Below are 22586 nucleotides of genomic sequence, written 5' to 3' on the forward strand. Positions count from 1 at the left end.
GTAACAATTTTAAGAATGATCAGAATACATAGCAATATCTCAAACGCACGTAAGCAATGAGTGTGACGCAATAATGAAAGGAATTGTGAAGCAATTCAAACAGGTGTTCAAAAGTGATGATGCAATGTTTCATCAGGTCTTACGAACGATGGTGCAACATTCGCTCATTTTTTAAGAAAAATTCCATGACGTAATACGCTAAGATTCAGTAGACCTGAACGGTTTTATATGACGTTTGATTTGAAAATCGTCCGTAACACTGACCGCCATCCACAAATCATTGCATATATGCGGGATCACATGCCAGAAGTTGAACATGTGTTTGATGTCTGGCATGTTGCGAAAGGTACAGTTAGAATATTGTCACAATGAATGTGACTGCTACTTTATGCAATTTTGATAGCTGACTGATGCTTTTTATTTTATTAGGATTTTGGAGATACAAGAGTTAATATAACCAAAAGTTGTTTTTGCAGATGCTATAAGCACTTTTCCCACAGACAGTTTGTTCGGTGGATCTGGGTTTGTCTTGGTAGATCAATCCGTGTGCTTCTGATGTCATGCGTCGTTTCGGCCATTAGATCGAAGTTTCCACGTGACAAAATGAATAGTTGGGTTTAAGTATCCTGATTTGAAATAAAGTCACAATACAAAGTCTGCTTTGAGAAAAGCTTTTTTGTGTGCACAGAAAGAGTGAATTTTGCACATGTCCAGTAAGCTATGCTAGAGGTCCTGAGAGAATCTTCCTAGTTCTTTACAAACTAATATGGTACTTGCCGAAAGGTAGTTGCTTTCAGTGTTCATTTTATCAACTACTAAGCCGCTTACAATCGACATAAATACATGTAGGCTACCGGTAGTTCATTGTATTTGTTGGAAACGACACTATACGAACACTTGCTTACAATGCATCTTGCGCGAACATAAGATCGGCTAGTACTCTCATGACGTCACACGTGATTATCGCACGGTTCATTGCGCGCGCGCCTTCAACAAATATAGAGCAAACAAAAACAGCCCTACAAAGGAAACGCAATCAATTTTTTGGAAAATTTCAACGACAACCCTTTATTATAAACACCCAGAGCACATACAAACAAAATAATCACAAAGTACAATTTGGACTTGCATGGCCCTTTAAGAAAAACAGCTTACTGCTAACTTTTTAACTGTCTTTCCAAACAAGTAGGCTATTCTTTAAATATGCTCCATGTAACATTCACTAGCTGTCTTCTGTAGGTGACTGTAGACTACCAGCTGCACTACAAAACTTTCTGCAATTTTGAAAAAAAACGCATGCAAACTACCGCCAGGGGCGGCGGATGCTCCTCCTGCCCTCAACTTTTCTGTGGATGGGGGGCGGGGGGGATGGCCAATGGGTGCTCTTTTAAAGTCATGTAAGCTACTGCAAATTTTTCAATTCGATATAACAATTTCAGCCATTAGCTTTTAGCCTAATTATAATCTTTCATTTCTGCCTCAAAATAATATTCACGACACAAAATTCTGTAGGCTATCACGGTAGGTAATTTGCCTGCATCATCATAACATAGCATGATGCCCTTCCGTGCCATTGTTCTTTGTATACCGGACAGTTGCCTATCATTACTCGATGATGAGCTAATGGATGAGCATTATTGCTATATCTTATCTTAAAACTTTTTAAGAAAATGGCCTTTCAGCAACAAAAGTGCCATTTTTTCATAATCTTGCCACCCCAGTCAAAAACCCTTCTGGTGCCCCTGACTACCGCCCGCGAAATTTTTTTCCTACGAAATTTTTGCTACTTTGCATAGAGTTTGTATTTATACCGTGTGAATGCATTAATGCAAGCACTTTTCGTTGGTGCGTTTGGTTCAGTGGTTTCGCCTTTTGCCTCATAATCGTGAGGATATCGATTCGACGCCCATCGAAGTCATTTTTTTTTCTTTAGGCCTACATTACTTTTTGCGGTGCACAAAAGCTTTTCAAAAAAAAACTAAGATTAGGGCTAATGGGTTAGGGTTAATTCTTAATCATTTCGAAAAATCTTACTTTGAGACTATGGTGACCACAATCAATTTCTTTTCTCACTTAACTTCTTTAAACTTGACTAGGTGTGTCTCCAGGCTACATATTTTTCAAGTTTAATGTTTAGATTTGGACCTGGAGGGCGAAAATCGGCTGCTGTGAGGGCGAAAATTGGTGAAAACAGTTACGCGCGCCGCGCGGTAACCAGTAGTGGCTACACTTACAGAAATATGCAAATGAGACAGGAAGTTGTGGGAAAACAATTCGCCTAACGCCCTGGTAGTGCCATAAGAATAAGGCAATCGCTGTGAGCCTTCGCATCCCCTTTTTTAGATATCCCTACTTTTGCCGTGTATAAGCAGAACACCTGCCCAAACATGTAGACCGAGTCAAAACGACTGTCTAAGGGTGGTAAAAAGCAAAGCCCCTCGACCCCTGAAGTGGAAAAGAAGGTTCGAACGAAAAAGAAGAAGATTGTGTAAGCTATACAACTTGCATATTTATCGACCATGTATTGTTCCTGTTTTTGGCAAATAAACCATTGATTGATACATCGTTTGGTATTTGTTCTTTTGATGCTTTATAGAAAATGCTGCAACATTTCATTTTTGTGATTTTAAAAATGGAAACACAGAAATACCAATGGCAAAAATAAACGCTTTGTTGGTATTGGCGATTTGGCTTAAATGTTAATGCTATGAAATATGAATCGGGTTATCTGAACTGGACAAAATTGTGGATAGATTGTGGGCCTAGAAGCTTGGTGAGAAAAGGATGCTTCATTAAAAAATAAAGACCACTAAGAAAAGAAGAGATTGACCAGGCTTTCCGATTGTTCTTAAAAACGTTGTTGTTCAACTAAGCAATCGGAATCTGACATTACTGAATTAAGTTTACTTTCTACAGAAAACTGTGAATTGTCCATAGATTTTGATTTATAATTACTATAGACTAGTGTGCTTTTGTTTATTTTGAGAATGTATAGTCTAAAAGTAAATCAAATCAGTTTTCATTTGCAATTAATGATGATCTCAATCCTTGTCGCTAGTCCAAGAACTTAGTCCAGTAGTGCCTTAGTCCAAGAACTTTATTGTACAAACCTTTAAGGACATTCATTATCGTATCCAATTGATTGATTAAAAAGTGCAACACTTAACAAATGAAGTTGTGATGTCTGAAAGCATAGATAGGCTACTTAACTGCAACTAAGACAAATTTTAGAATACACACTATAGTTTCGATAATGTACGTATAATATATATAATACCGTATGCAATAATTATCCTAATATTTGCTGTTTCTGCTTTTTTTTTATTGTTGTGATTGTCCATTTTATATTCAAGATGTCATCCCATGTGAAAGTGATACTTCCTGTTGATAACTAGCCTTCACATATCCTTAGCTCGTATAGGCCATGCAATGACTGGTCCAAGAGAAGTTTTTTTTTTTCTAAAAAAAAGCTAATTTCAAATTTTTTTACAGTAGATCAGCATTGTTAGTATATTTCACTGTTATTAATAAATGTTAAAATGGCAAAAGCAGAAGAAAAATTAAAAATTATTTGTCTTGGTGACAGTGCTGTTGGAAAGTCAAAGTAAGTCATAAATATTTAAAGACTGAACATTGCCAGTTGTGGTGGCTTAATAACAAAAACAAGCAGCTGATTAAATAACAAAGATTTTGGTTCTATTGTATTAACTACTGGGTACAACTAAACAATAGTTTTTATTGGATTTACAATTTACATGTACAAATGTACCCAGTTTCATGTTTACGTTAAAGTTTACGTTCTACTGTCTACTTTCTACTGTTTACGTAACAAGAAAAAGAAAATTTATGTCTGCTTTGCAGTGTGTTATATATCAAAGTTTAGTACCAAACAACCAACAAACATTAAACCAGCAAACATGTTGAATAATTGTAAAGCTAACTTAACTGGAAGCTCAACATAACTTTTTTGGACAAAATATTAGCAAATGATTGTTGTGTTGAATTTGCAGTGTTTGCTTTTGAAGTTTAGTTCATGAAATGAGTGTTTGTTTTGCAAATAGGCGTTTTACTTGAAAGATATATAAAAGTTAATCATGTAATTTAATTTAGACATGTTTTTAACCCAAGTAGATAATAACCACAAGTACAGAAATATCAAATTTATTTAGGCAAGATGAGTTTCCTAGAAACTGGAGCTAACTTGAAATAAAATAAAAATACTTTTTGGAGCTGGTTGTTAGGCTTATCATTAAAGGAACCTTTCATCATGTGTTTTACATTTTTTACTTTAAAGAAGAAATTAGGTTCTTCATAAATTACTTGGTTGAAATGGAAGTAGCAACAAAGTTTTTGTTATATAGTTTACAACTCTATAACAAAAAGTTATTTACAAGTTTTTGTTATATAGTTTACTTACAACTATATAGTTTTTGTTATATAGTTCACCGACCATCACTGATTACCCCAGCAAACCCCATCGCACCCATCCCTACAAATCCAACAGTTAAAAGGTGGAACTTTCAAAAAGCAAAGTGGGAAAAGTTTACACAACAGGTTGATAAAGAGATAAAGAAACTTCCTCAACCCGCCTCTGCCGACATCAACGCATCCTACCGAGCCCTTTGCAATATCTTCTCTCGGGTAGCTAAGAAGACAGTCCCTCGTGGCGTTCGACACAAATTCATTCCCACTTGGGACAAAGAATGTGACTTACACTACAATGCCTTTTTGAGCGCTGACTCAAATGAATATGCTGCAGTCAGTGCCTCTGACCTGATGAACTGTCTTGACAAAAAGCGATTAAAGCGTTGGCAAGATACAGTCCAATCAATCGATTTTACTCACTCCAGCAGGAAGGCATGGAAGACGTTCAACCGTCTCACTGGCCGCAGTTCAAAGCCATTTAAACCCTGCCCTGTATCAGCCAACAGCATTGCCCACCAACTTCTAGCTCAGACATGGGCAAACTACGGCCCGCGGGCCAAATCCGGCCCGCCGGCTCTTGTATTCTGGCCCGCCGGATGTTATCGACATGTTGCAAGTTTTATTATTGTGAAGTTTCAATAGGAGGATTAGATACCTCTTGTCTCTAAATAGCGATACAATGTAGAATGTAGAGCATTATGATGTCACAGGTACATTTGTGCGTCGCTTGACGCAACAGTGCTTTCTGCTTTTAACCAGTAATGTCTCGTTCTGTTGCTCAACACAACAAACAGTTTACCAGCCTCATTTTTTTAAAAAAATGAGGCTGGTAAACTGTTTGTTGTGTTGAGCAACAGAACGAGACTATAGATAAGAGACAGTCAACCGCTTCAAGTGGACAGTTTGCTGGGAGGTTCACTAAAAACAGAAAGTTTTATTAGTCAATTTAACCAGTAATGTACCATATTTCTTAGTTTAGTGTTTTTATCAACAGTTTCGTCAGTGTGGAATGCTAAGCGAAATAGACATTGCTAAGTTGTTAATAAATTATATTGTTAAAATGAGTGCAGCGAAGAAGCGTAAAGTCGATAGTGAGCGCAGAGTGTTCAAAAAGGAGTGGACGACGAAATACTTTTTTACCGAAGTGGGATCAACTGCGGTATGCCTTATTTGCCAAAAATTCTATCCTGACTATCGCCACAACCAAAATGATGCCAAATTTCGATGCTTTGGCAAAAAATAAAGCTTGACAATCCTGTCAGACGTCGTATTTAAATTCGATTTTGTTTTTTGGTTGTATTTTTCAGTTATTTGTTAATTTAATCTTCCGTTTTTTTTGTCCCTTTGTTATTCGTGTGACAAACTATATGTAAGTGGCGGCTCGATCACTTGGCCCGCCAGTCTAAGAACAAAATAATTTTGGCCCCTAATTCAAAAAGTGTGCCCACCCCTGTTCTAGCTAATGGAAAATTCCCTGGTGCTGACAAGAAACACGAACTTAAAGTAAAACAGGAGTGTAGCAGACTTTGGAGTGCCCCGAGTGTTGATGGCGTTTTGTCAGCTCCTTTTTCTACCCAAGAGCTGCAAACGGCGATCCAACAACTGAAATGTGGCAAAGCTCAAGGACCCGATCACATACCACCAGAGTTTCTAAAACACTGCGGCCCTACATGTCTTTCCTGGCTAAAAGACTTCTATTCAATCTGTCTGAACCGCAACACAATTCCAAAGATATGGCGGAAGGCCAGTGTGATTGCCCTACCCAAACCGAAAAAACCGTTGGACGACCCCAAGAGCTATCGTCCTATTTCTCTCCTCTGTGTCCCCTACAAGATTCTTGAGCGGCTCATTATGACACGCCTTGAACCAGTCATTGATCCGCAACTTCCCGCAGAACAAGCTGGCTTCCGCCATGGGCGTTGTACAACCGATCAAACAACTAAATTGACCAGTGACATAGAGGATAGTTTCGAGAGGGGAAATAAAGCCGGTGTCATATTAGTAGACTTAACGGCTGCTTATGACACAGTGTGGCACCAAGGCCTAGTGCTTAAACTCCTACAAAAAATTCCTGACAAACAACTTGTTCGCTTTCTCGCTAACATTATAGCAAACCGCTCATTTGTGTTGAAAACTAGCGACGGACAATCCAGCCGCCCCCGTCGTCTAAGGAATGGAGTTCCACAAGGATCTTGCTTAGCACCCATGCTATTCAATATTTATATTAGCGACATTCCCCAGACAAAGTCCACACAGTACAGCTATGCAGACGATTTGGCCCTACTATATACAAACAAAAATTGGACCAAGGTAGAGGATGTCCTCACCGAGGATATGAAATTGATCTCACAATACCTAAAGGATTGGAGACTAAAACTCAGCACAGCTAAAACCACCATCACACCTTTCCACCTCAACAACAAGGAAGCTGGCCGCCAGTTACGAGTCCCACTAGATGGAACCTTTATCCGACATGACCCCTGCCCTACATATCTGGGAGTGACCTTGGATCGGCAACTCACGTATAAAAAACACTGTGACTCAGTTCGTGCCAAAGCATCAGCTAGAAACAACCTTCTCAGATGTCTAGTTGGGTCGACTTGGGGATCGAAAACCTCAACACTGCGCACTAGTGCCCTAGCGCTTGTGTACAGTGTTGCCGAATATGCTTCTCCAGTCTGGTGCCGCAGCACACACGCGGAAAAAGTAGGTATCGCCCTTAACGACACCATGCGCATAATCACTGGATGCCTGCGTCCAACTCCCACAGACTTACTACCAGTGCTTTCAGGCATCGCCCCACCAAAACTACGCAGAGAGAATTCCACCGTACGGCTCGCATTAAAGGCAGAGGTCAATGATTGCCATCTCCTCCACAATGTAGTCCTTGACGCACAACACCTCACACGTCAACGCCTGCTTTCCAGGCACCCTTTTTCTCGACACGTTGTGGCGCTTCATGAAGGTCACTTTGACCTGATGAAGTCATGGAGAGATCGCTGGGAAACCATCTCACGGCCCAACCAGTTCCAAGTCACACCAGACACTACGGTACCACCTGGCTCAGACCTGCCAAGAAAAGAATGGGCGACTCTGAATCGCCTCCGTACTGGTGTTGGTCGCTTCAAGCACAATATGTTTACCTGGGGATTGTGTGACTCACCAGCCTGTGTTTGTGGTGACCATCAAACAGCACAGCACATCATTAATCACTGTCCAGTGTTTCGACCTGCAGAACATGTGGATCTCATAGACCCTGATATGAAGACATTACTCTGGTTACAACAATTAGGAGATGTTGCCTGAACTGCTGCCTCATAAGCAAGAAGAAGAAGAAGAACTGCAATTGTGTTTTCACAATACAATCATGGTTGATAACTTTTTTTTTTCAATTTTTAGATTGGTGGAAAGATTTCTAATGGACGGATAGTATCCTTTTACAAACTTTGTACTAGTTGTGCAATGTTCATTTATGATGTATATATGCTTCTTTTAAATGGTCAAAATAAATTCCCAGTGTTTATCTTGCATTATGGTTAAAGCTTGCTTAGATTATTGTTTATTTTTGAAATTATTACAAACATGTTAATTTTAAGATGTTTAAAAAGCAACTTCCTTGACGATTGTTACTTAGCAAACCTCAACAACAGTCAACGTATGCTCTTACTCTCTTTAACTATGAGACCAAGATCAATGGCAACAAGATTTCAATAGGTAAAACTCTCCCATGATTGGGAGTTATGTCCAATTTGTATCTTTATTTGTTTGGGGATTTCTTGTATAAATTCACTCCATGTACTGTATAATTTGTATATACATTATTGTTGGTTGAATTAGTATTATATACATACAATTGTACATTGCAAGAAGTCGCAGATAGACATCTAGACTACATAACATTCTCAGTAGATTCTAAAATTTTCCTAAATTTAAAGCTACAACATTTTATTGTTATTAAAGAATACAAAAGTATTCTGTACTTTGGTCATTGTTGAATTTTATTAGTTGAAATATAATTTGTTAAAATTATGTAAAAGTTATTAGTTAAAATGAAACAAATCAAAGATCTAAGATCTGTTGCAGAGTTTTGGGACACAGCCGGTCAGGAGAGGTTCTCTAGCATGCACCCCTCCTACTACCATCATGCTCAAGCTTGTATTCTTGTATTCGATGCCACTAGAAAAGTAACCTATAAGAATCTTTCTAACTGGTACCAAGAACTGCGCAAATTCCGTCCAAACATTCCCTGCATGCTCGTCGCTAACAAAATCGATGGTGAGTTTGCAGTTCAATTCTTGCTTGTGTGTTTGTAAACCTGGTGACTTGGAATATATTAGCAACCTAGGGTGGTAAAAGAATAGATTCTTGGACTTGAAAACTAAACGTTGAAAGTCAAAAGACATTGTGTACAAAGACAAAGTGTAAAGATGAAATAATATAATCGTGTCGTTTCGTGTTTGGTTACAGTATTCAATATTCATATCGATCGTGTGTCCATCTCTACTATTGTCCACTTTTAGTTAAACTTTCTGGTTTCCTTTCAGCTGACATAGGAGTTACTCAACGAAGTTTCCAATTCGGTAAAAAACACGGTCTCCCCCAATACTTTGTGTCGGCCGCTGATGGCACAAATGTAGTTAAAGTAAGTTCGACAATTTTATTTTGTTTAAGAAAATATCCAGGGTTTAGTTTATTTTGACCAACAAAATGTTAACCAAACTGTTTGCATATAGTTTTTATACACCTGGTAGTTTATTGTTTGATCTCCTCCGGTGCGGGCACTGCTTGACATCACTGACCATGTGAATTGATTCCTTTACTTCATGGCACAGTTGGCACAGCTAGGTTAGTTTTCAGTGCAATGCATTAATTTTGTTTTGCTCCAGCTCCCCTCTAACGCGTTGGAGATTATGTTTCATTGCTCAAGAAAGCTTTGTTTATGTTTTCAGTTATTCCGTGACACAATAAAAGCCGCTTATGCCTACCAGCAAAATCCTACCGACTACGTGGACCAAGTGTTGGCTGAGCTAGTGGTGAGATGTGGTACAGTGTTGCCATTTCAATCCCTCACGTTTATTGACCACAGACCACATCGTCTTTAATGGGCTAACATGGTTTACCATTCTTCAATTATAGTTTTTAAATGCCACATTGAAACTACTGTATGATAACATCGACGGACGCCTTTGGTTTCATTTGTCCCTCGTCAGCTTACCGTCAGGTGGCGTAATTGCATACAACCTAACTTTTTGGTGTGATGTTTTTATTTTATTTGTTGTGATTTATGTGTCCATGACAACAATACCAGCTACAATAAGCGATATACCAGCACACCAATGACCAAGAGAAGGTGGTAAAATCTTTATAAGGCTTCAAACAATTGTCATTGTGATTTAAACATTCCTTTCTTCCATAGAACTTCGACTCATCTAAACTGGACGCAAATGACGAAGCACTCTTTAAGCTGACGGCCAAGAACGAAAATGACGTCACGACGTAGTGACGTCACCATAGTACCAAACAAATCCAGATAGTTGTTATATTTAAGAAATGATGTCATCGTTAGCAAACTTACAATATTTTACTTTGTCATGATGTCACATGTTGTGTATTTCGTTGTAATCAGGTTTTGTTGCGTTTTGTTTCTATATAACGCTTCTCGCGCATACAGTATTAAGTTTTATGTGAAACTTTTGCAATTTCAAAGACATTTGTCTTCACACTCACATGATATTGAACGCACCGTTAATCATAAACAAGATAATGTTCCGTCGTTTTCTTAGCACCCTGAAGGTGGACGCGAAGATTGACTTCTTTTTTCCATTCACTTCATTTAAATCTTCAACTGCCGGGCATGGGCCTTGGTGTGACAATATGTCCTAGCCTCTTGATATAAGCGTTGAAACCACACGAGGCGTTACTCAGCCTAAGGTTAAGATGTATTGAAGTCACATTTGTTGACTTCTAGTGAAAACTAATCACACAAAAACAGTAAAAACGAATCATATAAACAAAACATACAAAGTTTCTCTCCCAATTAATACATTTTGTTGAATTATTCCATGCAACTTCGTTTGGCGTGTAATTTGCTTTGCAAACCTTGAAATTGTTGCAAGCCAGATCAACTTGAGCGATACTGCTATTCAGGTAAAATCAATCGTTTGTAGAAATGAACTTTTAGACGAGAAAATGTTTTAATCATCAAACCACTCACTTCTAGCGCAAACTCAAGACTGCTCCTTAGAAGATTTTAAACTAAGGTTTACAATAAGTTCGAAAGTGTATTTTGTAACTTATTTTAGTATTTATCACTTGTGAGAGCTATTTTGTCTATTCTAGTGCACCTGTATGGTATCGTGACTTTAAAGGCACTTGCACAAAACAATTATAATTCAACAAGTACAGTATATGTGGTTCAAAGTCCCTGGCACTATCACTTGTGTGGTTTGTCTATTTTTAGAAATACTGAGTGACAAGTTTGTTGGTGTTACTGTGTGAGATAACTCTGAGGCAACTTGGTACCTCCCAGAGAGCAAAATCCGTCATTTTTACATTGATTCAACGTCTCCAGACGTTGAATCAATGTGAAAATGACGGATTTTGTTGTCAGGGCTTCGCCACAATCAACCTCCAGCTTGTTTATACCGTCGGTGCATTGCTTTCATGCCTCAAACCTATAGACGCTTCATCAATAAACTCTCGTCATTCCGGAAGTTGTTGAGCCTTGCGATTCAACCCAAACAACAAAATCCGTCATTTTTACATTTATGTAACGTCTGCGGACGTTAAACCAATGTAAAAATGACGATTTTTTTCTGTTTGGAAACCTCTATGCCACTCCAGTTAAGTCTTTTCACTGTTCAAATGACACAAAGTTGATGTAGAAATAAATGGCTTAAGTTTGTGCTGAGACAGAAAAGTTAAGTAGATCAAAACTGTTATTACATCAACGTGATGTCTTGAAGTGTCAGATCGACTGAAAATGTGTTGCTTGCTGTAGAAAGTTTTGCCTGTTCAGCGATTGATCGAACCGGAAGCTACAGCTAGCTGACAACTTTGATGAAGCAGCTGATTCATCAGAAGAATGTAAATCAATGAACGAAGGAGGCGAACCAGCGGTCAGCAAAGGTCAGCTAGAAATGAGTGACTGAGACAAGAAATCGCGCTGAGAGAGATTTCGTCTGTTGCGAGAATAGCATAAGGTACAATTATAAACGATACGAATAAAATAGCACCATTGCAATCTAGATTCCACAACAGACAGGCTGCCTCGCTTCTGCAAGAGCTGATATCGATAGAAGTTATTGAATCTTATAGCAATTTTAAAGAAAGAATGTTGTATTTGATCTGCATTCAAGTTTTCTTGTTGGCTTGAGTGAAAACGAAGTTGATATTTTAGTTTTGGGAGGTTTTGAGCAACCCAGCGAAATTAATGTTGGACTGTAGGTTGAAAGATAGAGCCGTTGCACTTGCAAGTGTTAATTGTAGGACTATTTGCACAAAAAAAAGTTTAATTTTTTCTATCAAGCTTCTCGGTTTGGTGGCTGTGCTATTTTAAGACAGTGGTAACACTGCTTTATCGATGTATATTTTAAACCTTTAGATTTACCATCTTTCCCTTTTGTTGGTGTCAAATCCGTATGTTTACTTTGCCGTTCTGTACATGTTTGCGCCAGCAGTAAAAAATAGAACTTGAATAATCATATAAAATAATCCATTAGTGAAATCATCGATGGAGGAGATGGCACGTAGCCTACCTATAGCAAAAAACCAAGCGGTGTTTTGGCCAAGGAACATCAGGACCAATGGTTCCCAACCTTTTTGTCTTCGCGGACCACTAAAATAAAAATTTATCTTTAATTTTTGTGGCTATATCGCGTCACCTCGTTTCTCGTAACTTCCAAACCAATTCATACGTAGGCTGCGACGACGAAGTTATGTTGTGAGCTATATGTTGGCATACAGGATCAAAAATCACCAATCTACAGTATTAATGCTGATTTAATGCTTTTCTATGAATTTTATCGAAAAGTAATCTAATTTTTAAGATCTCAACAAAGGATTTCTAACTTTTTTTTCATGTTTCATGTTCAATGTATACTGCTGTGTAGGCTCTAGGCATCATCGGTATGACATCGTGCACCATTTCTGTAGCAACATCTCAGAAGACTTACTTTTACCACAGAAGAGGCTTGAGTTATCAGAAAGCGGAGCTTCATTGCATTGAAGTACATGGCGGAACTCTTGCTGTGATCAAAGACCAAACAACATTGAAAACAGTCGTTAAAAATGCCCCAAAACTACCGCAAGATGTTAGAACTAATATTAATTATGGCGCCAATAATCCGAATGAAAATGTGCATTGTGTGTCTGATTACTACAGAATTGGCTTAAAACGATCCCGCAAAAATGAACCTTACAAATGGACCGATGGGAGTCCGCTTGAAAATAGTGTCCGCGAAATCCGCCAAGACAACACAGCCGGGGAGTGTAGTGGCATTGGTCTATATACAGGTCAAGGTAATCTTGAAAGAGCAGCATTTTCGGCTGTGTCTTGCAACCTGCAGTTGGCTTACCTCTGCGAAGTAGATAACTTTCACCCACCAACAATGATACCATCTAATCCTCATACAACAAGCGACGACAAGACGTCTTCTCACTTTGCTTCTGGATTAACAGGAGGATTAGTAGCAGGATTGCTGATACTAATTGTGGCAGGAATTGCAGGAATCTTGATGTATAAAAGACGATTAAAGCACCGAGAAATAATCGGAAAAAGTGCCCACAGCAATAAATCTGATACTGTTTACTACAGCTCTGTTCCAGCTGAAAAGCTGAGTGTGATTTCCTCACCTGAATACGCGTCGATAGAGGATGGTTTGAAACCAGAAGCACAGAGAGTGGCCACAACTCAGACAAACGTTGCAAGAGCTGACAATAACCAATCAGCTTCCACGTCTACGACAATCAACGCACCACGTTTCATTCACCAGCAAATTGACATTGGCCTGTCGGAATACGCTACAATTTCTGACAGCTCGAAAACGCTACCTAGTAGCCACAATGATGCTCAAGCAAGCGAGCCCGCTTACAGTGAAGTGCCGAAAACCGATATTTTGTACAGTGTTGTAAACAAACCAAAAAAAGTTCAAAAATAAACATTAAACGCTACAGTATATTTGTTACTCTGTGCGCCAGAAACCTACTGTTTAGCTTGCACTTTGACGGTTGCCAATTTGATGCCATAAAAAAGCATTCAAGGTGATACATGTCAACCCCAATAGCTCAGCTGGTTAAACGCCTCACTTTGTTCATAAAGAATCCACAGAATCAAGCAGCCTGGCTCGACTCTCGGGGTATGCGCTTAGCATTCAATGACAGCTCTCTATTCGACAGCACCCAGTTGATGAAATCGCTCAACAACAACACCAGTCGGAATCTACACCCAGTCAATTTTGATAACCTGTACGCGAACTACCAGGACGAAGCCCCCAAAGAAGTTTTCTCAGTCCGTAGATAAACATTCCCACAGGGCCACAACCAGTCGTTTTGGTCGGCTGTAGCCTAACAGCTGTCCTCAATTATTGAATTTAATCAGACTTTCAAAACTTAAAAGGTAGCCTAGACTACATGTACCGTGCCACTCAACTGCAATAATCTATTTCTGGACTTTCATCAAACAAAAACTTTGTTAGCAATAAGACATGTGCGTTACAACCAATTAGTCATGTTTTAAACTTTACCCTTGAAGGTTTATTTAAATACTATGCCATACCACGTCATGCTTTCGCTTCAACCCTTGACGTTTGCCGTCATTCTACATGGTTAGTTTTGAATCTTTATCCTCGGACTGACGAAGCCTTGATTGGTTATTCCTAGTAGTTTCGCATACTTGTAGAGGCTCTTGTCTTGACGCAGGGCCTGTTACCGAGATTGGCAGAGTGAAGTTTTCCGATTGTTGTTGCCGGGGATTTATTCCATTCACTCGGTGCCGCTGAATAGAGAGCAGTCCTGAAATACGTTGCTCAAGAGCACACCCCAAGAGTCGAACTTGCGCCGCGTGATCTTGAGCCGGGCGCGTAACCACTGAGCTGACGGGGCGGACAAAGTTTAATAATGTAACACGGCAAACAACTCTTTTCTCTTGAACGCTAAACCACTTGAAGACACCGTGGATTTACACAACTAAATCTATGCATGCGTTGTGACTACGCCGAGCAATCGATCGTTACCAAAGTTTCTACTGTAGCTGACGATATCTTACTGAAATCGAATCAGCCCTAACCAAAGTGCGACGGCATGGGACAGAAACATCAACCGCCATCATTTCGAAATGCAGTGTCTGCGCATCATCGATGATAAAACGTTTTCGGGGTGATTCTATAGCTCACGCTTGTTGGGGCGGTGCCCTTCAAGAGAAAGGTTTGAAGGACACCGCCCTTAAAGCGTCCATTGTTTTCACGGTCTTTTTCAATCTTTTCGTCCGGGGGATTTTAAGAAAAGTATCGCTCTTTTAGCTTGCGCAGTCGCGTTTAAGCATCCCTTTGGCGCAGCTGTGAATGAAAAACAATAAAGACACAAAACAAGATTATTTGGTCAATCAAAATTTATATTTGCATATACATTTTTAAAAATTATATCGTTCGCATAAACCAGTCGAGCGACTATAGCCACGGTATTCACTATTCATTATTCACTATTCATCCCACACAGCAAAACTCATTTTTACATTGATGCAACGTCTGATGGATTTTCTTGTCTGGGGACTAGCCATAATTGCTTAGGCTTCCAAACATGTCCTTGGCACATCACTTCAACGTAAAAGCGATGTACAGAGAACAAGCTTAGCAGTGGAAGCGAAAGAATGGAATCCCCGCAGTGCACCATCGACCAACGGTATTCCAGCGTCAATAGGTCGCGCAACGTATATTTTCCTAATACCAGAACTGACGGGATTCCATGGGGTAGGCTAGTTTGGAAAAACGAGGAACCCCGAAACAGCAGTGAGAGCAAAATTTTACAAAATTAGAAATTAAACTAAACCGACAAAGAACATGTCGGGCGTAGCTTAGTATAACGCCGCCTTACGTCATGAGACAATTAACCCGAAACAAGGTAAAACTAGAAAATCATTCATGCGAAACGACATTACGCTTACTCGTCACGAGATGGATGCATTACAATTACGTGGCCTCGGTCATTGTCGTCGCGTAATTATGAAATAATAATAATCAAAAAATAGATCTAGAGCACACGCGTTAAACTTAATACTCAAGAACGTTATAACTTAATAGAAGTGGAGAGCAAAGTTATGACACTGGCACAGGGCTGACAGAGGTAGCCGCCATGACGTGAGAGGCAACCTTCCTGAACAACATGCTTGATCCACGCTTCGAGATACCCTGCAAATAAAACAACGGAGGGATTATATTCAATGTCATTCATATTCTTGCAAATGTAGGGAAATTGGCAGTGATCTCTGCCCGAAAGCTTAGTTTAGATATATACTATATAAGCTTCAATGTGACTTTGTTAGCATACAAGCATGATGCCAGGGTTGGGTCAATCTTGGCAGCTAATCTGTAGTCAAACCAAGTATGGGAGTTCCATGGCCTCGTTTGCCTGACAGATTCCTCGGTGCTCGCAAGCCTCCACGCGACCACAACGTGTCGACCCAGGCCACTCAGATAGTGGAGTTGAATAAACACGAGAACCTTTCAAGATTAAGCAACGCATTTCAAGGACGGCTCTCTCCATTCAACCGTACCAAGTGGACGGAGTGGTTCAGACAATAGGGATTCAACAAGAGGACATTTCCGTTTGTTAATCTTGGTGACCAAGCCTACGTCATTACATCAAAGCCTCTACAAGTACGCCAAATTTTCATATTTAAGCTTAAAAGAAGGTTTCTCAGTCTGGAGGTATAGATTTCTAGAATCACACAATCGCAAACGGTATCAAGCAGATTAATATATGATTCAATTCGGGACCACCTTATGACACCGGAAAAGTGTATTACATATTTCGTCGCCTATAACGCCAGTCCAAACCTTCTCATGGAGATCCTTGATGCAAGAGATCCAGCTGTCGTATTTGGAGATCAGTGGGGGGTTGCTGGCCTTAATGTTCGCCCCGTTGGCCGCCATCACTGTGCCGGTCAGAAGGAGGGGGTAAGTAAAGGACTGGACAAAGTAGCTCATCGCTATCGGGGTGTACTGGCGGACGTCCTTCAAATCGCTCTGGTAACATACCAACCAGTAAATAAATTAACACAAAAATAAATTATTCCAGTCACATGAAAAGCACAACTTAACGGAGTATTTCTCAGCTCACTATAAACTATTTACATAAGTACACAACAATGCTTGAACGTTACAACGATCAATTTTACGTGCTACGCATTTTCCGCTACACTGCGTAACTCACAGAATCTGTAAGAACATAAGTGTTGACCAGGTAAGCTAGAATGTTGCAGACCCAGATGTTGACAACTTCTGCGGCCATTCGAGGTACCAGTCCCCTAAAAAAAGAATAAACGTTATCAACCACTACTGTGCCTGATGTCATCAAGCTGCATCGCGGCCCATGTTTAGGCATTGACCAACAGTGAGACACGTCTTTCAAATGTGAACATTATACTAACTTTGTACTATGCCTGTATAACTGGGTTAGATGCTGCAGGTTCATCGTTATAGCAAAGTAACATGTTACAAACGCAAATGAACCAATGTAAAAGTGCAAGTTTGTTGCTATCATCTGGCCAACAGAGCGAGGTTAAAAAACATCAGTGTCTGCTGTATTGCTCTCCCAACCTCGCGTTCAGAAAAAAATAAGTCTCCTATAAGTCAGCAGTTGTGAAGTGAGCAAGCGACAACTTAGCAGGCCGAAACTTGGTATGTCACAAGTGAGTTTGACAAGCGATGACCAAGCAAGTCCGACGTGAGCACATAAATCTTATTTGCTGACTTGACAGTAGCTAAAATGTACTTGTTGAGTCAAAGCACTTGCTGATTTGTCACATGCCGAGTGGTCCGACGACCAGAAAAAAATGTCTTCCATTAAACTTTTGTTTTTATGTGACGCTTGCTCGTAAAAACAATAGAAACAAAAAAAAGGGAAAAATCAGTGTTTAAAACATTTTAACTACAGAAGCAAAATGCTGGAGTACCAACGCAGCCACATCACTAGTCCCCCTCTAAACTTGTTCAATGGAACTCGACACAAATATATACAATCAAAATGAAGCTTTTTTTATAAAAACAATAATTCAAATTTAGATCACCAAAAACTTAAAAGCAAGCAAGTTTACACTGAAATGTGCGCAAAAGAAAAACCAGGACTGTGTAGTCAGGCGAAAAACATACGACTCCGACTCCTCGGTTTATAATTGGCCGACTCCGACTTCAGTGTTGCCAGATTTCGGAGGGTTACCAGATTTTTTTGAACTTTTGTCTTTTTTTAAAATTAATTTCACTTACGTTGTAATCAAAATTGAAATGGCAACGTTCACAAAAACTGACAAGAACCAACATATGTATTTTCTAGAATAGTTTTAGAGAGCCATATAGAGAATTATATTTTAAAAAAGGCATTGCAAACAAAAGTTTTATTGTTTATCGTTTCGGATCAAGCCGGAGTCGGCGTTTTACGACTCCGACTGCGGACATGCTAAAATCCTTCCGACTCCACAGCCCTGAAGAAAACATTGGAACGTGTTGTCAGCCTCAAGGTCATAATGGCGACCGCCGTATGGTAAGTTACGGTCAAGTCAGCGCGCATACACAAAATCTGCATTCTGCAGCACGTGAAGTATCAACTTACGCGAAGAATCCCAACAAACCCTCTTCGTTGTAAATCTCGATGACCGATCCATGCATGCTGTTGTAGATGGTTTCGTGGCCGATGTACTGCGCCATCGTGCGGATAGCGATCACTTTGAAAAAAGAAAAGGTTAAGCCCGGTTTAGTTTGGGTTGGAGAATGGCTGTGGACGAAAACGCCAAAGCAATATTTGTTGCTGATGAAACAGTGACGTAATGAATGACGTACCATGTAAGGGCTGAGAAACAATGACAGCAGAGCATCTCGCTGTCATCTCTAGGAAAGTCTGGAAAAGAAACGGCTCGTTGAGAAACCACACCAATTGTATAAGGCTTCTGCTATCGTGTGAGACAGATTGTTAAACTTTCGAGGCAGATGACGAAAGCCAGGCCAAGATGACATTGTGCAACTGTACATTTTTATCTGATAGTTTGTACACGGGACACTCAAGAATGCAAAGATCAATTAGAATTACTAGATAACTTATAAATACGAGAATTTTTTAACAAGTTAATTGATTAATTGCAACAATCTTTACCCTCGGATTAAGAAAGGCTTTTCGGAAGCATAATCCTGGCACTTTTGCATGATTGTACAATTACTTTGAACCACGGATGCCCATCCGCTAATAAAGATTGACAGAGTAAAGTTATTTTCATGTTATATAACGACGTTCATTCAGCAAGTCTTTCGGTATAATGTCTGCTCCAAGATTTACATCCAACTCCCATTGGTTATTTGTTAATCTTCTTATTTTTCATGGTAAGTTATCTTATAATTTGCTTCATCTCCATTCACGATGGCAATTAAATTAACGAGAAAAGTCACAGCACCTACCTGTTTGCACACAACCGCCAAATCAGCATTGGACTTTATGTTCTCCTGAAAAATATAATAGTTATGACATATATGATAATAATAACATGGAATCATAATCATTTAAAGTAAAACATAGGTTAAGATAAACCTTCGATGTTTTACTTTAAATGATTATGATTCCATACCAGTCAGACTAAAACTTAGGTTAACTTCTTTAACCGTCTGCTGATTACTCTTACTTAATATCTACTAATCCAACTATACATTCACAATGAATATAAAAATCACTAACAACATACCTTTGGCATGTACACTCCAATCCCCTGCAAATAATCAAATATATGGCAACTACTTCAAACTAAGCATGTTGTGTCTTTGTAATTAAAGCAGTTAAAGCACATGTTTGCATATTATGCAAAAATTCACAAGCGTGCTTAATTGCTTATCTAGTTAAGTCAAATACAAGACTTCAACTTGCAAATCTTATTGTGTGACAAAAGTAAAAACATATATTCTAGCCTACAAATTTGATGCTTACACATACATTCTCTTTTTGATAAAATATTGTCAAAAATAGATCTGCAACAAAATTGTTCTAACTCACAGTCTCAAGAGTTGTTGTCTGGTGTGGGCTATAGAGACTGAGTTGTATTATTTCAGTTGAGTAAAAATCGCATTCTATTATTGTCAAGTTATTTAATAAAACAATAAACATTGGCGGTGAGTCCCAGAAATGGTGAGTCCCAGAAATGGAGGTGCTGCGGCCGGGCTTCGCTCGACCGCGTGTCTGCCAAAGGCAAATAGCCTACAACAGCGGGGGGGAGGTCTCCTTCAGAAAATTACATTTGATTTGGTGCATTCTGAGCATATTTTAACTCTAAATTGTGATACAAGTTTAAGGTAAAACTTGCCTTATAGGTTTTGCAAATGTGTAATATTTTGAAGGGGACGATCAACAAACATATGTGAATAACACGTTCTTAATTATAAAAGAGAAAATGCTTGTTTTTTTTTTCATTACCTACTCGACAAAAAATTCTCCGTGGCCTATGTCACTTTACATTTTGGATGTAGATACGTTGCTTGTTGCATGACATATTAAATTTAAGTAGTTTTTTCCATGCATGGGAAGTACAGTAGACCTATCCTAAAAAGTATCAGTTTTTCTAGTGCCTTCGTATTTGCGTTCTTCTTTAACTAAAACTACCCTAATACTAATCAGCGAAAATGTAAACTACTAATTGGTTTATTGCATAATATTTAACAATGTGTAATTTCACAGTGTAAAGGTGGATTCACACTGGTGTCGCTATTGCGTCATAAACTACTTTTGATGTCACCACGCACAGTGCATCGACTTTTCACTCTGTGTCTTTTTTCCTTTTTTTCTCGTTCTGTCTGATGTGCTGTCCAGAAGACAGCACATCGCTTTGCAATTCGTTTGTACAGACAATTCAAGAAAACACGCGGCTCTACGATGTAACGATCGATGCGTCTACGACGTTATGCTCATGTGCTGTTTCAAAGCAGCACATATTTCCTGGCACGCAGAGTTTCCAAGTATAATTTACACTTATAACAGCGAGCAATTCTGTGAACAGAGAACATAAATTACATTTTGGGCAAAATAAACGCTAAGATATTTGAGAAACTTTTTGTGAAAACTTTTATGGGAGTGCTGCAGCACCACAGCACACACTAGCGAGCCGCCCCTGACAATAAATACATCAAAACTACAAAAAGAGCTCAATATTGACCACAAAAGCCAAGGAGAGCGAGTTGATATACGGTACTTTCATTTAATATAATCATACAAGTGTGTTACTTTATTTTATACATATATTTATATATATGTTGTATATACAATACTTATTACATATCCAACATCAACAGTTTCTGATAAAGATGAATCTATCGCCTTGTATTTATGTTTAAACAAATTATGATACAACGCTTGTAGGCCAGGGTTAGAACCAAAACAACTCACATTTGAAACTACAGAATACGTGATTGATGTCACGGCATTGGCAGTTAGTCGAGGCATCAAACCGCGATATATTCCAAAATACCCATCTGTTTTTTGGATGTGTTTCACTGTAAAAAATAGGTTAGTTATGTTTTTGTCAACTAACATCTATATTTAATTAACAAAACTGATAATAATGCATTCACGAAACCGCACCTTAATTTTTCCACATTTCTATTGCAAGAAAATTAACACAACATTGCCTTGTACTACCGGTACTCACAATATTTAAATACACTGGGATATTGATATTGTTTACGGAAGAATATGTTCCGACCAAGCACAGGTGGAAGAGGTTCATGGCCGAGCTGAAACAAAAATAGTTCCAATTCAACTGGTCATTGCATTTGAAATAACTTTTTTTGTTATTTTTCTGTTTCCGTTTTAGTATTAATGCCATAAACAAAAACTTGCACATGATTTTAAAAGTATAGTAAAGATTTTTCATTTCTTTATTGTAAATGAATTTCTCAAAACAACTACAGTAATATATTCTCAGGGAGGTAGTATTCAAACAAAGCATCACCATTCAAAAGCAAGCAGTTTTTTGGCTTGATAAAATGTCACAACTCATATTTATTTGAAATAGGCTAAACCAACAACAAGCATAAGGTAGGCATGGAAGAGTTGTCATGAGGTTATCGTTTATCTTTAAATAAATTTCTGGTGAACATGCGTTTAAATTGCTGTTATCTAGAATCAAGTAACACTGTTCATTCAAATTTTAATTCTTTTAAGTTCAAAAATATTTCAAAAACTGTACAATTGTATGCCTACTTTATGGTTAAAACTAAATTATGTTATATCTAACTCATAGGCTGCTGGGATACAGCAGGCCCAGCTTAATTTACAAAAAAGAAAAACATTTAAAACTTGAACTACTCACTTGCACTAAAACCTTGGCAAAAGTGAAAGGATGTGCGATTGTGGTCATCACACATCCAATCCCAATAGAATTCCAATCGACAGACATTATTTATGTTTTGAAATTATAAAAACAGTAACAAATATGTCTGGCCACAGCTATTCAACACAAAAATAGGTTTATAAATTAGGTATTTAAATAATCATTGATGTAATGAAACATAAAACATATCCTAATCTAACGACCAATGTTTAGTAGATTTGAAATTGAGGTTCACAATATTATGTTATCTGGAACAAAAACTCATCATCTTAGGCATTATGCTTCCTGGAAGTGGAAAACAAGCTTTACAGTACATGAACACAAAACAGGCATGTTGTTGCAATGAAGAAACACATATTGATAAAGGCTGTGGCTATATTTACACAATATAATGTTGCCAGACAAGAAATTTTGCCATAATTTGAGAAAAGTTTGAAGCTGTTGAAAACAAAAAACTTGTATTTTGGAACTTTTTTTAGTCCTGGCAAAGATCAAAACCCTAACCTTATTCTTAACTCTAACCTTTCCTAACTTTAATCCTAACTATGGCAACTCTTGATTGTGACCATGGCAACATGTGGGTAAAAAT

At 38.6% G+C, this 22586-nt stretch overlaps 2 protein-coding genes across 2 annotated transcripts; one reads left to right on the top strand and one right to left on the bottom strand.

The window, feature by feature from the left end:
- Positions 1 to 3490: 3490 nt before the first annotated feature.
- Positions 3491 to 11314, top strand: LOC145770031 (rab-like protein 2A). The gene is made up of 7 exons (XM_082581614.1): positions 3491 to 3604; positions 7825 to 7854; positions 8060 to 8139; positions 8509 to 8700; positions 8970 to 9067; positions 9375 to 9458; positions 9842 to 11314. Exons 1-7 carry the CDS (start codon positions 3540 to 3542, stop codon positions 9923 to 9925), a joined length of 633 nt encoding a protein of 210 aa, XP_082437740.1. The 5' UTR covers positions 3491 to 3539; the 3' UTR covers positions 9926 to 11314.
- Positions 11315 to 15019: 3705 nt separating this feature from the next.
- Positions 15020 to 22115, bottom strand: LOC145770340 (mitochondrial carrier homolog 2-like). Its single transcript, XM_082581948.1, has 10 exons — positions 21977 to 22115; positions 21314 to 21398; positions 21052 to 21158; positions 19364 to 19387; positions 19083 to 19127; positions 18474 to 18531; positions 18247 to 18358; positions 16852 to 16945; positions 16476 to 16664; positions 15020 to 15827 (listed from the first exon to the last, which is right to left on the bottom strand). The coding sequence occupies exons 1-10, from the start codon at positions 22061 to 22063 to the stop codon at positions 15735 to 15737; spliced, it is 894 nt and encodes a 297-aa protein (XP_082438074.1). The 5' UTR covers positions 22064 to 22115; the 3' UTR covers positions 15020 to 15734.
- Positions 22116 to 22586: the final 471 nt, after the last annotated feature.

Source organism: Aplidium turbinatum, chromosome 5, assembly GCF_918807975.1.
Source record: "Aplidium turbinatum chromosome 5, kaAplTurb1.1, whole genome shotgun sequence".
Lineage (NCBI taxonomy): Eukaryota > Metazoa > Chordata > Ascidiacea > Aplousobranchia > Polyclinidae > Aplidium > Aplidium turbinatum.